Source organism: Pipra filicauda, unplaced genomic scaffold (assembly GCF_003945595.2).
Source record: "Pipra filicauda isolate LSUMZ 115617 unplaced genomic scaffold, ASM394559v2 scaffold207_size1410395_pilon, whole genome shotgun sequence".
NCBI classification, from domain to species: Eukaryota; Metazoa; Chordata; class Aves; order Passeriformes; family Pipridae; genus Pipra; species Pipra filicauda.
Window position 1 is genome coordinate 835,253 of NW_024104318.1, and position 16,229 is coordinate 851,481.

Genomic DNA, 16,229 nt, shown 5'->3' on the forward strand with positions numbered 1-16,229 from the left:
ACTTTCCAAGAATACTGCAGAAATAATGTCATGATTTAAACACATCTTTCCACATGCATCTTTGCTCTTGAGGGGAACCTCTTATTCCAGTGAGATGATAAAGGTTGTGACCAGGTTTTTACGTTTGCTAGGATGTCTTTCTTAAGTTTCTAGAAACAAAAAATGGTTTTTAGCACTGGAAGTGGGTAAAATAAATGTCAATAATGAGAATGTATGAGAAGAAGCTGCCCTGGACCTCACTGTAACAGTTGCAATACCATGTTACACAACTTTTATGTAACTCCTGGCTGTACTCTCTAATAAAAATTATCCTCCAAGCTTTATTTTAATTTTATAAGCTGTGCATATGTATAATACACAATGTACTTTTATTCATATGCCAAAGATCTGCAGCCAAATAATTTACTATCAGCATAAGACTATTTTAATAATTTAATCCCTTAATCTCCTATAGTATTTTCTCCTGCACAAACTCTGCTTGTGTCTGTCTTGCCAACTTTGTGGTTGTCTGGGAATTGCTATGCACGCAACCTGATTTCTACGTAAAAATACAATTTATTTTTAAAAATAGTTGCTTCTTTGTAAAAATAGTTGTTTCTTTAATAGTTGAAGTGTAATGTACTCCTACAGTTATAGGCTGATGGAAAGAAATATAGTTAATTTGCCATTTTTAAGAGAAAATGTGTCATTTTTCTGTTCTGCTTGAGTTTTTTGAAATTAGGGTGGAGATAAGGAGCATTATTACTATAAAAGATTTTACGTCATTAAGATTTACGAATTTAATCAGGCATATACAGTCTACTTTATCCAGGTTATCAGATCTATTGCCCATAATCTCTTATTTTTCACTAAGCAACGTGGGAGCTTGGAGGACTGAGGCGTTCCACACCCACATGTGTCTTTGTCAGCCTGGAAGAGAAGGACATGTGCACTAGAATTACCAGCAACCTCAGTGAGGTTTTTTCCCTTTAGCTTTCAGCCTGTGTGTCTCCACCCATGACTTCCTACATAAACTAATGTTTTCTGGTAGGACACATCAGTTATTAGGAAAATAAATTTAAAACAATTTGAAAAAGACCTGTTAAGGATCTTGGAACAATTAAATATGGAAGAGCATTTCAAAGGTATTTGACATTTTGTATGCTACCAGCGTTGATTTAATTGATCAGTGTTGTTGTGATATGTTGTTATAATTTGAATTATTCTTTACTATAACCTTTTTTTTTCTTTACTGCAGGTTTAAGATTTTTAAGAGCCCTTAGACTGATACAGTTTTCAGAAATTTTGCAGTTTCTGAATATACTTAAAACAAGGTAAGACTTTTTCTTATGTACCGAGTTAATTGCATTGGTAACAGAGCATAAATAGCTTAAATTTGGGATCCTAGTAATATATGATTTTCTTTCCTGGAAAAAAAAACTCCAATTGCTATCTGTTCTTTAAACCTTTTTCTGCCAATGACTGATTTATCAGTGAGCATCTTTTGCTATGTGATCAGTAGATTTTGATGTGTTGTTACATTTGAAATATCTAACAAGTTTGTGTGTTGATAAATTAAAACCAGAATGAATTACATAGCTTTGCACTGATTAAACATTGTTTCTTTCCATATAATCAGTCCATGTTCTGCTCTCCTGGAAAAACAGAAATCAAAATTCGTTCAACAGAATACAGTTAAAAAGTATCTTGACAAATTATCATTGTACTCTATTTCAGTTTTTTTTAACTGAGCATCCTTTTTCACATCAAAAACATATTAGAAATTACACTGAGCTTTCTTTAGATTGTATTCATTGTCCTTAGTATTTCTTTCATATAATAATTAAAATAGTCCAGTTAACCTTCTGATTTACTGGTTCTTTGGGCTGTTAGTACGTGTAAGTTGTACAGAAGAATCACAGTTTTGGACAAAAGATCACTTTGAAGGAAATAAAAAGAAACCTTCCCATGCCTTGCAGTTGAACATGTTGCTTTTCATCATTTTCTAAAATGCCCTGGGGGAAGTATTGAACCCAACTTCCAATAATTACTCTAAACTCAGTTCCATTCTGAAATCCTCTGCTCTCTGCAGCAGTTGATATTGATGTGAGGGTTTTATATGCAGGTAACTCCATTTCTTGCTGTGATAATTAATAGTAGTGATTAAGTAGGTCCTGAGATTTGTACACAGTCATGGTAAACAGCTGTTTCTTCAACCCTTAACCTTGAAACTATTTCCTTTGCTGCAAAACTCTCACATTATCTGCCTTTAGCTGTGTTACTGTAAGGAATCCACTTCTTGTCAAATAAAGACACCAAAGAATGTGCAGTGAAGTCCCACAGCTTAGAATACCACTGGGATGGTAAAGGAGAACAATTTGTGGAGGAGCTTAGAATATCTGATGAGTTTACATTTAACACACAAAGAAACCTTGCCATAAGAAATGTCAATCAATGGAGAAGCCCCATAAACTCAAAGGATTTTGGATAAAAGCTAATAGCCCCTTCAGCAGTTGGGGATTTGTGAAATTCCGGATCCGTAAATGAAGGGATACTGCATTAATCACATTCAGTGTATTCAGAGCTGGTTTATTCAAGATTGACCTGTTCGTTGAAAATAGCATTTTTCTGGTGCAAAATTTACTCTGCTATTAGACATAGATATCATATTCTCTGTAATTATTTATGTCACCATCCAAATATCTGTAAAACTCAAAAGCTGATTATTGAAAGACTGTAAAGGAAAGTTTTCTTGTATGAGTGTTTTAGTTCAGTTAGCTAATTAATCCTTAGCAGTTCATCATTAGCACCATTTATTTAACTTAAAAACTTCCTCAAAACAGTTGTTTTTCTTGGTTCTGCAACAGAAAGTCATGTCTGTTCTCTCCTGTATTTTACTTAATAACCTGAAATTACCTAAATAATTTGGAATGCTATTCATGTTCACAAAACATATTTTTGTAAAATTGGTATGTCAAGTTAAAACAAATGAACAGAATGTTATTTATTTTAGGAAACTTTTTATTTGCACCTGAAAAAAGGCATGCTGAGCCCTTGTGGTTAATGGAGAATCTTTAGTAATTTTGCAAGAGTTAGGGCAGTTAAACTAGTAGCCTCAACAAATCTAATTTTATTTAAATAAAATTTACTTCCCTAAATTCAAGCAATGGTTCATTTATATACCATGACCTTAAACCATTATTATTAATTTAAAATCTTATACTGTATTGTATGCTTTTGCCCAGCTACTGCAACATTATTTTGCTCGGGGATGGTTAAAAAGCTTCTAGAATTAAAACATTGTAGCATTTTTTGCAATCCACTTTTAAGCTTTTAATGACATTTCCAATATTGTAATTTGTTTGTGAACATAAAGACCAAGGATTAATGACAGAATTTGAATTGTTGAACTGGAATAGCAAATTCAGTATATCATTACTAGCTCTGAAGTTATAGCATAGGGGAAAAAAGAAACCCAATACTTTTTAAATTCTGCAAAGCATAGTAGTTCTCTGTTTGAGGTGATATTTGTTTATATGAAAAAAATATGGAACCAGTTCAACTAGAGGCATTTTAATGTGTTTGGCATTAATAACATGTAACAACTAACAAGATGAGAAACTGATAGGACGTAATGGGCACTGCTGTTTTTAATATTTAGTGCAATTGGAGGAGAAATTCTCTCTTCCTTTTCCTCTTTTCCCCAGTAAAGATAAAACTTTATTCTAACCCATAAATTAAAATTACTGCTAGAATTAGTGACTGAGATATGCTGATTAAAGGAATATGTATTATTTATGCAGTGAGGAGTACCATTCCAAAAACTGGAATCCAAAGGAAGAAGCTAAACAATGCAGAAATTGAGGCAGTAAGGAGACTAACAAAGTGTTAGATAATGATTAGACTATCTGAAAAATTGCTAAATGTGTTTGAAAAAATTCCGTAAGACAAAACAAAATTTTACAGTGTCGTAATAGAACACCATACTCTGCCAAGGACTTGTTTGTTTCCCTAATTTGAAATGAAATGTCTTTTACTCAATATTTTTTGTTCTCATGTTTGATGAAGTTGATTTGTGCAGTTTTCAGTTGAAAATTTCTCTCCTTCATTGTTTTCTAATATTATTTTTCAACAAAACCTCAGAGGCTTAGGCAGGGCTCACAGTAAGGGATTTTGCACAGATGTTGGAAAGAGCTTAAAGAGAGGGAAAATGTTTGTGACTAATCCTCCATCTATATTTAGACTCTGGCGGAAGCACAGGGAGTATTTCATAGAGGAGAGACAAGGTACAGTGTTTAATAAATCTGCAGAAATAAGTGTACCAAACAAGTAATGTAGTTATTAGTAGGTGCTGTCATTTACTTGTATTGCAGTAATATGTGGACTGACACATTATTCTGTTAGGAACATCTCCTAAGTTCAGGTGAAAGATGGTCATTGGCCTTTAATGATGGAGCTTTGCATTAGCATGACTTCTATGATTTTACTTAATATACAAACCTATTGGTTTGGGTCCTGTGCTATAACTGAATGTTAACACCAACAAAATAGGAACTTTAATCAAACCATACCTTAAGAAAGAGAGAAAGAGGTAATATGTGTTGAGGTAGGTGAGCACTGATTAATGGTAGGATAGCCAGTATGTTATTTTATTTTTGAGCATAATATTTATTACCACATCTTTCATATTAACCAGTTATATTCTTTTCCTTGTGCCTCAAGATGCCCACTTCACTAACTGTAACTCTTAAAATTATTTTTAATGAAGTTGGTCTGATTAATTTTCCAAGTTCTTTTCTCAATATTTTAAAGAAAATAATGCATTTTTATTCTCCCTAAAATAGTTATAAATAGAAATATTAGTTAATTGTACTGCAAAACTACTACTGCTAACACTGATAGTGATTGTTTTCCAATTTTTATCTTTTTTGAATTTATTGCCTTAGGAATAATTGAGGGTTTTTCCTGAGGTATTATACCTTCTCATAAATCTTTTCAAAACAGAGAACTATTTCCAGTACGATTCCATGAATGGGTAAAATTGTTCAAACACAGTCATACACGGACTGCAGTTCCTTGTGGATGTGTTGAATATCCTTCTTAGGACAGTGATTTTTGTGAGAAGAGAGGGAGCAAGTTTTACTTATATTTCTTCCAGAAGATTTTAAGTATGGTGTTTTCCTCCTGAACTGAATGAGGTCCTTGCTTCAAAATCACTTTTGGCTACGATAGGGAACATACTACTCAATGGGACTAAAAAAATATTTGCAGAGTTTGATTGGTAGGTTTAAATATCACTTTTTTCATTGTTTAAATTTTACTTTTTCTCATTTTTTAAAAGAAAAATGTGAATATGAACAATTAAATGCTCCAATTTAGTGTGAATTTCCATAAAGTAGTCCATAGGAGTTCATACCAGCAGAATAATATGAAAATTACATAGGACTTCACACGAGAACTGTAAAATGCCTTAGATATTTAATTTGGGAATCATAATTTTCTCATGTGCTTTTATGTATTTATATGTGAATAACTTGGAGGTGTACAACAATAAAAAATAAGGAGGTAAGTGTACTGAGGGGCAACCAAATTATCTGTGAAAAAGCATTATTTCTATTAGTTTGTTTATGAGTACAGAGGTAGCCATACCCACTGCTCTCATACATGGGAACTTCCTTTTCAAGCTATCTAAATGATGAAAATGTGAACTCTGCAAAGACAAAATAATATATATTTTGCGTGAGCTTTTGATTAAGTTTTTTTAGGGAGTCTGTTTCTCTTAATAATCAGATTCTTTAGTCTGAAATATGCAGTTTTATACAGGTATGTGCAGAAAATGTGACAAATTCTAGTCTAAGTTCCTATTTGTTTTGTTTGTTTTCAGTAATTCCATCAAGCTAGTGAATCTGTGCTCTATATTTATCAGCACGTGGCTGACAGCAGCTGGGTTCATACATTTGGTAAGTATATTTGAAAGTACTTCATTGACTTTTTATCATGGATCTTCTGCTCTCTGAGCTACTTTATTTCCTGCAATTGCCTTGCTCTGTATAATCCCTTAACACATCAACAGAGGACAATAAAAAGGCGTCACAGCTTCCCAGATTTTAAGCTTCTACTCAAAACTAATTCAGAGTAGTAAGACAGACATCATTAACCTCAGCAATAAAGCAGACTTGGAGTGGTGCAACTTGTGAAACGATGAGGATTTACCAGGAGGTGGCAGTGCTTCCCAAAGAACTCCGGCGAGTGCTTCCTGGGGGCGGTTGGCAGAGTTGGAGCGAGAGAGAGGTCCTGGGAAATCCGTGGTTGTGTCAGAGGCACACAGTTCTGTATTTCCACGAGAAGTAATGGGATTGCTAACATTCTGGATAGCGATTTGTTTAGAGATTATTTCCTTGTCTTTTGTTTTTAAATTTCAAATTGTTTAGGTGTAGCTTTCAGTCAGTGACAACACAGTTTTTTTGTAGTAGATTTCTATTCAGCACTTAACAATACCTGAAAAATGTAAGATAGTATAGAACTACTTCTAATGTGTCATAAATGTGAATATGCATATGAACGATAGGTATATGTCAAGTGAGTGTTTTAAACTAATAGATTTTACTGATTTGTTTGGTAAATATAATAGAATATGATTAAGTGGTTGTCCTTTAAGTACATTTTATGATCAACTTAGAATCAGGAAAATTTTGAGCTGCTAGTAGTAATAAGTTATTCAGGAACGTTTTGGACTAGTAATAAAATTTAATGATATTGATATCAGTCTGGAGCAATTTCATTGACTTCACTTGAATTAACTTGAGCTGCATCCAGCTGTGTAAGATTAAATTCAAAATATTTATTTTCTTGATAAATCTGTCGTTTAATTTTCACTCTTATAAAGATGCTCCGAGATTTTGGATGTTTTCATTTCTGATATATTTCTCATTCACATAGGACCATATTGTTACACTCCTCTGAGCAAATACACAGAAACAATTGCTTTTTCTATTTTTGAACACAAAACCACAACCCCCTCCCCCTTTAAAAGTTACATCAAGACTGAGGGAGTGCTATTTTCTAGGATTTGGATTTTTTTTCCCCCTTTACTTTTCAGCATAAGTTTCTTTATTCTACTGTAGGAATACTCAAACTTCAACTTTTTACTGTGAAACAAATTTTAAAGGGCATACTCTTTTCCCACTGATAAATTTATAATTTTGTGGCAACAGCAGCTGGCTTTTTGAAAAGGTAGTAGCATATCACTAAACATGTCAGTAATGCCTAATAGCTACATAGTCCTTTAAAACAAAAACATTAAGGAGTATAATTGCATTACACATAAGTTTCACTCTGGAAATGTTTTAAAGAGATTTTTTTAAAATGAACTCACCTAACCACATTAGTAGGTTATTTAGTGGTGAATGGAAAAGATGCTTTCCATAAATAGTATGAGTGGAAAGGCTATGTATATTGGCAAAAGAATTGTAGTGCTATGTTTGGGACAGGGTCAGGTTCTGTATTTGTTCAAAATAAATCACAGAAAGGGATTCAGAGTTTATATTATATGCCATATTATGTGTATATATACACACACATGCATATATGGTTAGATTTAATTTGGCAAACAATTCTATTAATTCATTTTATGTTTTCTTTTACATTTAGGTGGAGAACTCAGGGGATCCATGGGAAAACTTCCAAAATAATCAACCGCTAACATATTGGGAATGTGTTTATTTACTGATGGTTACAATGTCCACTGTTGGCTATGGAGATGTTTATGCAAAAACAACCCTTGGTCGCCTTTTCATGGTCTTCTTCATTCTTGGGGGATTGGTAAAAACTCTTCTTTTTTAATTCTTCCTATCATTCCAGCTACCTTAGTACCTGATCTGGCACGTAGGTATACCTCAATGTTGTAATTAAGTAAAACTAAAATTAATTATAAAACATTCAAATATGTTTAATATGCCCCTTTTTCGTGGAGATAAATATTTTGGCAAAACTTGTCAAATTAGTCCAGTTTAGTCAGAATTTTTCTAATTCCTTTAAATGAGTAATGCATGTGAATACATGAAGTGCCTTAATATTTCAACTTATAACATTATTTGTAGTCCTCTGTGTTTTAGTGGCTGACTGTAGTGCATTTTTTGGAGGCTGATATTGATATTTAAAGACACTTTGCGGTTTCAGATGTCCTACCCACCCTTCTGTGTTCCTTCCCAGAATTCCAACAAACACTGTGGCTTTGGACTGCCTTAAAGAGCAGCTTGCCTGATCTAGATGATGGCAAACCACATTCTCTTTAGTTTCAAACATCTTTTCATGTCATGTAGTGCAATTTTAACTCACAATTTATCACATGACAATAATCAGAATCCTTTTATAGGATTCTTGTGTTCTTTGTCCTGTATGTAAATAGCATCCAAGTTGTCTTATGTCAACTTTTCTACTATGTGTCAGCATTAGTAATATTATAGGAACTGTAGCAATATTGTTCTCTAAACCAGCAAAGTTTATTTTAATATTTACATATTTCAAGGTAAGTGCTTTATGGATGACTAATATAGATTGTGCACATACATACATATGTATATTGTTACCCTCTCATATTGATTTCACATATACATACATCTTACAGAGGTGATATGTATATAACTACTGTTATGAATGCCATATATGAGACACACAGATATATATATATGAGCATTAAATATATGCATTCCTATCTCTGATCATTGACATCCAAAGACAAAGATCATGTCAAATGGCAGTAGCTCTTCGAAGTATCCAGCCACAAGGAAGATGTTTGTTGGACAAAACATGGCAGAATATTTTTTATTTTCTCCTCAAAACCTTTTTTCTATCACGTGTTATTCCAATCCTTCTAAACCCAACAACTTTTGGAAAAGTTTTTTTTTTGGGGGGCGGGGGAGTGATTTTTTTGTTTCTTGATGGGGAAATAACCCCTGATTCCATCTTGGTATTGTCTTCTTTTAAATTCTAATACTGGGGGGAAAAGTCTGTATTTTAAAACAGAAATGTAACAGTAATGATAATACTTGGGTTTGGATTTTTTTTTTGCAGTGGGGCTTGGATAGCTTTTTTACCCTCCCTTCTTCAGGAAGAAATAGACATAACTGCTTTTTGTGATTAGATACCAGTTTGAATTAATTTTGTTCTTGTTTTGTTTTGTGTGTCTATTTTTCCTCTTTTGACCATTTTCTTTATTTATAAGGCGTGCACCTTCTCCAAGACCCACTTTTACATTGAGCCCTCTTGTTTTGTTTGATAAGAACTTTTACATTTTTTAAATTTTCTTTTTAAACAACTGCATAGATCTAATTCTTTTGCATTTTTAGATCTTAAAAATATATATCTTCTGAAAATATTCATCATCCCCCTTTCTTTGGCCTCTCTTTTTAGTCTTTTCTTCTGTCTCCTATCTTCTTCTTAGGCCATGTTTGCCAGCTACGTCCCTGAAATCATAGAGTTAATAGGAAACCGCAAGAAATATGGTGGTTCCTATAGTGCGGTTAGTGGAAGAAAGTAAGTATCCCAAGAGGCTCTGCTGCCTCTGCTGCAGTAGAACACTCTCTGCATGCCATTTTCTTTTTTTTTTGTGTTTTTGTTTCATGCATGTAGGCAATGTTTGCTCGCTACGTGCCAGAAATTGCTGCTCTCATCCTTAATCGGAAGAAATACGGCGGAACTTTTAACTCAACTCGAGGCAGAAAGTAAGTCAAAAAAGACCAGGTGTGGTTGTGTGACTTTAAAGAGCCCCTGAAGGTGGTAATAGCTGATTCACAGCTTATAAGGCTGTATTCTTTGACATCAGATGTTACCACTGGAGAGTTGTCACACTATAATTAGAGACCTGGGCTATGCTATGGTACAAGTCACAACATTTTGTCCCTACTTCCAGAGAACCTGGATACCACTAAGACTGCACTAACATATCTTGTAAAAAGTGCTGCTGTTACATAGGCAGTTAGCTTCTGGAACAAGGTTGAGTTGTCACTTAACTGTTTTGGGCATCAGATTATCATGTGGTTTATCTCTTAACTAAATGCAATGATAATTCACATGATTTTCAGTTCTTTAGAAGAATTGGTTTTACTGGAGTGTAAAATAGGAGATTTAAGTTGACCGATTTATTCTGTTGAACTGACTGTGTAAGAAGTCTAATTGCCCTGCTCAATGTTCCATCAGCAGATTCTCATGGATCTTCTTTTCACTTCCTATGGATATTGCAAACACTCATGATTTTAGGATCTATGACCAGGGATTTTAAAGCAATTCTCCTCCACACACTGTAAAAAACTTACCTAAGAAGAGCAGACAATAGCCTTAATATAAACATAGTTTGATAAAAAACCAAACCCTTAAAACCCACTGGTTTGACCTGGTGGCAAAGGTTAAATTTTATTGGACCACATTAGCTCATTATGTTTCTATTGAAAACCTCTTTGTTTTCATGACCAAGTTAAAACCAGCTCTTTCTGGCATTCCCAGCATCTAGACCTGCTGGGATATAGCCATTACTGAACTAGATGTACTTGGTGATATAGTGTGAACTAGCACAGTATCACCTTTAATGTTGCCATCTTTCATTTCATTACATATCATTGTGACATTCAGTGGTAGAGATACGTTTGCCCTGAAAGACTAGTCATACAGAGGGCCCTTTTCATGTAAAATAAAGAAGGTACCGCAAGAAATGTGTCTAATTACTTTTCCCTTTCCTTACTTTAAGAAAATTTTTTACTTTGTTTCTTTCATGACCATCACCCTGAAACATTTTATTAAAGTGGTTTATGGTTTAATCAAGTTGTTTCTCCTCTCTGTGTAGCAGAGACTGTAAATGGCCCACAGAGATAATTCTAGAGTACTGTTTTACATCACTGGGTAGATAAAGTTTTAGAATTAGAGCACTATTGTCTGTTCAATAATATTCAAGCAATTAGACAGTAGACTTCAATACTTGCATTTTTTGAGATACCCTCAAATGTCTAGGGTAAACTGTAAACACGTGTTGGAAACTTCCATCACTTACCTAGACTAATAAAATACCTTGATTTATTTCTGAGAAAGAATAGTATCATGAATTTCCAAAAATGTTTTTTTGTGGCATAGTTTCACAGACTCAGTTTCATATTTGTAATGCTTGGTTTCTCAAAGAGTAGGTGTTTCAAATAGAGAACATATACCTCTGTTTTTGAAGCTCCAAAGGAGTTATAGCAGAGGGGTATATGGTTAAAAACTATTTTACATACAGTTTTAGTCTCTCCCCTTCTACATTGTCACTAGTACCCAGCATTGCTCAGATGTCTCTAAATTTTTACCTGATCTTCAGTCAGAACCCCACATCCTGAAAAACTCAGCATCAGATTACAGGCTTCTGCTAGCTTTGGGGCTTGCTTAATTTTATTTTTTCACCTTTTGTTTTTGTCTTTCTTTATTTGCACTATCTGTTTGTTTTTATCTCACTCTGTTGTCAGTGCTTTCTCTGCTGATCTGTACTGCTCATATAATTTGTTGTTTGAAACTCAGCTCTGTCACCAACATACAAACTGTTCAATTTACTTTGTGCATTGTTTTCCAGCTCAAATATTAATTACGAAGTAGTTTAAAGATGTCCTTTGCTCATGTGGGTCTTTCATCAGAAAATCTAAGCTTGGGAACTGCACAGTAAAAAGCCATTAGCACCCCTTGTTTGATGTTGCTTTTGCAGTCAGTAGAACAAGATTGATGAAATGTTATGTTTGGCCAAAATTTAAGTTTTCATTTGGAATTCAGTGTTGAGAGAATGGATTGTCAGAACCAATAAGTTTTCCTTTGCATGGGATACAGGCATGTGGTAGTAATTAGCAATATAAGGTCTTTAGTTGAGCAACCAAGCATAGATTCTGGCAGTAAACATAATGAGAAACTACAGGTTTTCTATTTCTATTGTCAGAAAGTTTCCAGATAAAATTAAATACATGTACAATGTGAAAACAGCTGAATTTTGGTGAAAGATATAGTTTCACCCCTTAAAATAACAAATGTGTATATTTTTAAACTTTCTACAAAATAGAAAAATACATGGAATCTGCTTTGTAGCATTTATATATTTGTTTATACATGCTGCCTTGTGAACTCCGTGTGTGTGGAATAACATGTTTCTCTATGGTTACTAAACATTAGGTCGTATGTTAAAATCAACAGATGATTACGTGTGTTTTGAGGATTGCACTGCGTGACTTTAATACTAAGGAGAGCCTTTCTATGGAATTGTAACTGTCAAAGCAGCTAGTATGAGTGCATAAGAATTCTTGATACAAACTCCACTTGGAAGAGAAATAACCAACACACCAATAAGTTTGATCTCACATTTCATTTTGCTTTTCAGCCCATAAAGTCCCCAACGGTCTCATAAACAATATAGGATGCATTTGGCACAATAAAGAATCTTATTTCTCTCTTAGATGAGACACATACATACAGATTTTGGAAACAGAAGTAGTTTGTGGGCAGTATGCAGTTATCACTGGTTAAATCTACTAGATACTAGGTTAGTTTTGTTGTGAAAGTCCACAGGGAATTTTTTAAATTTTAAATTTAAAGTATAATTTCTGCTTTGTAGTATTACTGTAGTAAGATTTCTAGAGTCTCATAAAATACATAACAGGAATTTTTTTATAGTCTTTGATTGAAGTTCCACCTGTTAAATAAACAACAGTACTCACTGTTGCATATATACCAAAATTTTATACCAATATGTCTATACAAAATGGGACTGAGACTAAAAACACAGCTTTAAGGACAAGTAGGGTAATGAATTTGGCACAATTACAATCTAGAACAAAAAAAATTACCAAAGAACAAGGTAACAATCCTTGTCTTGAATTACAAATATATAAGCAATGAGAGTTGCTCTGTAGGTAATGATATTACTGCTAAACAGCTGCTTTTTTACCATTTTTCTTCTTCAGCTCATCAGAAACCACTGTGTTGTTTTTACTGTGTGCCCTGATACACCAGAATCAGATGATCAGTAGACAAACAAAACTGACCTTCTCAGTTTAGTTATACACAGAGCAGACAAACAATTGCTTCTTGCTATAGTCATCGCTAATTACAAATGATACAGAAAAAACCAGACTGTAGTTACAAGACAGGAAATAATTGATAATAAATATATGTATATAAAAAACTAAGTCATAACTGTTAAACAAAATTCAGACATAAAAAGCAATCATACATGTAAGAAAGTTTACAAAGAAATATTACAAAATATTATTTTGTAATACAGCTAAGGAGGTATCTTAGGATACCCGTGATGTGTCTTTCAGTATTTTCCACATTGAATCCTACGTAGCTTTTCTGTTCTCTCTGATGAGCAATTCACTCACTACTGTTTCTCCTTCCTGTTTTTTTCCCTGGATGAATTGTGTAGTACACGATTATACATTTTGGGAAATATTTTTACGAAGTAGGTATTGCATATAAAATTCTTTACAACGATATTTCCTCTTAGCCATTTTTCTTAAAAATTTTGAGACCAGCAAGTGCTTCCTTGTATATACCCTATGTATAATTAGCTCTTTTCTTTTTAAAGCTTTTGATTTGACTTTGTTTAGGCTTTTTCTGTAAACTATCTGAGGAATTCATGAGTTAGTATTCAAGGGATCATTTTAAAGTGATGTTTCTAAAGTGAAGTACCATTAAAGGATGGAAAGGTATCTGCCACCATCACCATAGCTGAAAGACTGTTGGGTTTAGAATACTGCAATAAACCTGCAGGTTTGTTCATGCATTCATACCTCTGGAAGACTGGAAGGAGCAGTGATCATTTTGTCTTTGGATGATTTCCTGAATTGCTCCAACTAAGCTCTTAGCTATAAAGTTCAGGCTATAAGTCTTATGAGGTGGGGCTTTTCTTCAAGAAAGTCTTGGGTTTGGATAAGTAGATTTATGCTATAGCACTCTTTTTTTTTGATATTTGAAACTTATACATTCAGTCCCAGCCAAAATAGTACTTACAAGATCATCTGTGTTATTTCTTTTAAGGAAAAAAAATTAAATCAAGTTTATTTTGATTATTTGTTTATCATATTCATATTACTGAGGTGCAGTATGAAATTTGGTTAAAGATCCAGATTTGTTTTACCTCTAGTAATTCATAATTAAAATTTTATTCTGCATTTACTAGTTTACTTGAGAATCAAGATTGTTCTTGTTTCATTTCTGACTGATTTTTTTTCAGTCTTTACTTCAAATTAATGATTTTTAATTCCATGGACTGAATTATTTTTGCCTTTTTCATGTAGAACTGCTATCAAATTCTGCCCTTTAGGAACGCAGAAAGTAGAACTTTCCATATTGGCAGAGAGAGGGATGACCTGCTTGAGCGGGGAGGTTGGACCGCATGACCCACTGTGGTCCCTTCCAACTATTGTGCCTTGGCACAATACTAAATGTTTATGCTAAACTTTGTTACATATTCAAAAAACTTTAAAAAAAAAATCCAGATGCATTATTGTAGTTAGTATGTAGGATTAAAAACTGTATTTTAATGAAATCACAGTACTTTACTGTATAAGCTATTAAAACCTCATTTCTCTTCTCTCATGATCTGCTCTGCTTCCCAGAGATTTCTTCAGATTTCTTAAATTTACAAGCCATAAATTAGCAAATCATCAACATATCAGCGGGAATAATCATCTGTTAGAAATTCCTTCCAGAAGGAAACATGGGATCCAATAACTAAACTTCACAGAGAAAAATAAAAACTGTAGACAGATAGATATGGTAAACAGAAAGAAAAACAGATAATTTAGGTTGACAGGCCATCTTGGGCTCATTAGACATTTGAATTTCATTAAAAATTAGAAAAAAAAATTTAAGGCTTATCCAAAGCAAAGATCCATTTGCTGCAGTAATGAGAGGCATAGCTCCAAAGAAAGTGACATTAGATTATTATATTAAATAATTCGATACAATATGTAAGATATTATTTTTTCAGTGGTATGAGAATGTAATAAGAGAATGTGACATGGATTACATTATGATCCCCAGGGATGTCTCTATTTCCCATCTGCTAGCCATTCTTCTAATCCCACTGTTTCAAATGAAGTTTCACTTAGTGATAAAGAAAATCTGATGAGCGTTAAATAGACTGACAGATAGAAGAAATAGGACAAACTTTTTTTTTAATTTCATGTGCTTATTAAACTATATCCATTCTTGTGAAAGTAAGAAAGGAAATGTGGGAAGTGACATATAACATTTTTATGACATAAAAATGTATATTTGAGCTCACAATAACAGCACTTATTTTATATTTCTAGTTAAAGTTGTAAAAATTCTTTGTCTCTTCCTAAACCTTAAAAAAAAACTTTTGGATTTGGCATCAAACAGCAATTATTGCTGTCCAAATTTTGACCCAAGAAAGACTGAATCTGGTTTATAAATCTGCTGATCTTCCATATTCTACAAACTACACAGTCCGTGACTAAGTGTGTACCTTCCAATGAGTGTAATGTGAGATGGCAGAAGTCATTAATTGATCAGCAAGTTTTAGAGGTTGTTTGCTTTCACTCAGGTTCTGTTGCAGAAAATGAGTCATGACATTTTGAGTTGATTTCTGTGGATAGAAATGCATTGGCTCTGGTCATGGATGAAATGCTCAAAAATCTTAAAAGCCATTCCTAACTCCCACTTTGCTTACAAAGGATTTAATTATTTTTTGAGTCGTTGAGCACGTAAAAACACGTAAGGTGGTTTGAAAATGAGTAATGGTGGGAGAAAGCAATGTATTTAACAGAAAATACTGTGATTTGTTTTCAAAATAACAGGGTGTTTTGTGTGTGTGATATCTGCCACACAAAATATTACAAGAATGAAGTCCAGAGTTTGAAGGGATTAGAACAGTTGATTAAGGCCCGTTTGTAACTGAGATGCTAGTGCTGGAGGTGTAGATTACTCCTGTATTTTACTGTAAGATTTCCAGTATGGGCTCCTTGTGCATGCTATTTAAGAGGTTTTACTTCTGTTTATACTGAACTATTCACTTATTTCTTTCTGAGCTCTGTTATGCCTAAATACTGTGGTATTTTTCATGAAAGCAGAAATACTCTAAATAATATTGCCATGAAGACTGAATGAAAGGATGAATATTCATCCTTTACTTTAAGCTACTGTGGAAGCCTCTTAACTAATCCAGACCCTGGAAGAAACAAATCATTGTGCTTTCATCTTATTATTGCAGATTCAGAGGT

General features: G+C 33.5%; 1 protein-coding gene across 45 annotated transcripts in view; it reads left to right on the forward strand.

The window, feature by feature from the left end:
• Positions 1 to 16,229, forward strand: part of KCNMA1 (potassium calcium-activated channel subfamily M alpha 1) — a 480,406-nt gene that overhangs the window by 311,496 nt on the left and 152,681 nt on the right. For all 45 annotated transcript variants that reach the window (XM_039380918.1, XM_027724023.2, XM_039380921.1 and 42 more), the window contains 4 exons: positions 1,238 to 1,313; positions 5,864 to 5,939; positions 7,630 to 7,800; positions 9,422 to 9,513. In XM_039380918.1, coding sequence (XP_039236852.1) covers positions 1,238 to 1,313; positions 5,864 to 5,939; positions 7,630 to 7,800; positions 9,422 to 9,513 — 415 coding nt within the window. The remainder of the gene's footprint in view (positions 1 to 1,237; positions 1,314 to 5,863; positions 5,940 to 7,629; positions 7,801 to 9,421; positions 9,514 to 16,229) is intronic.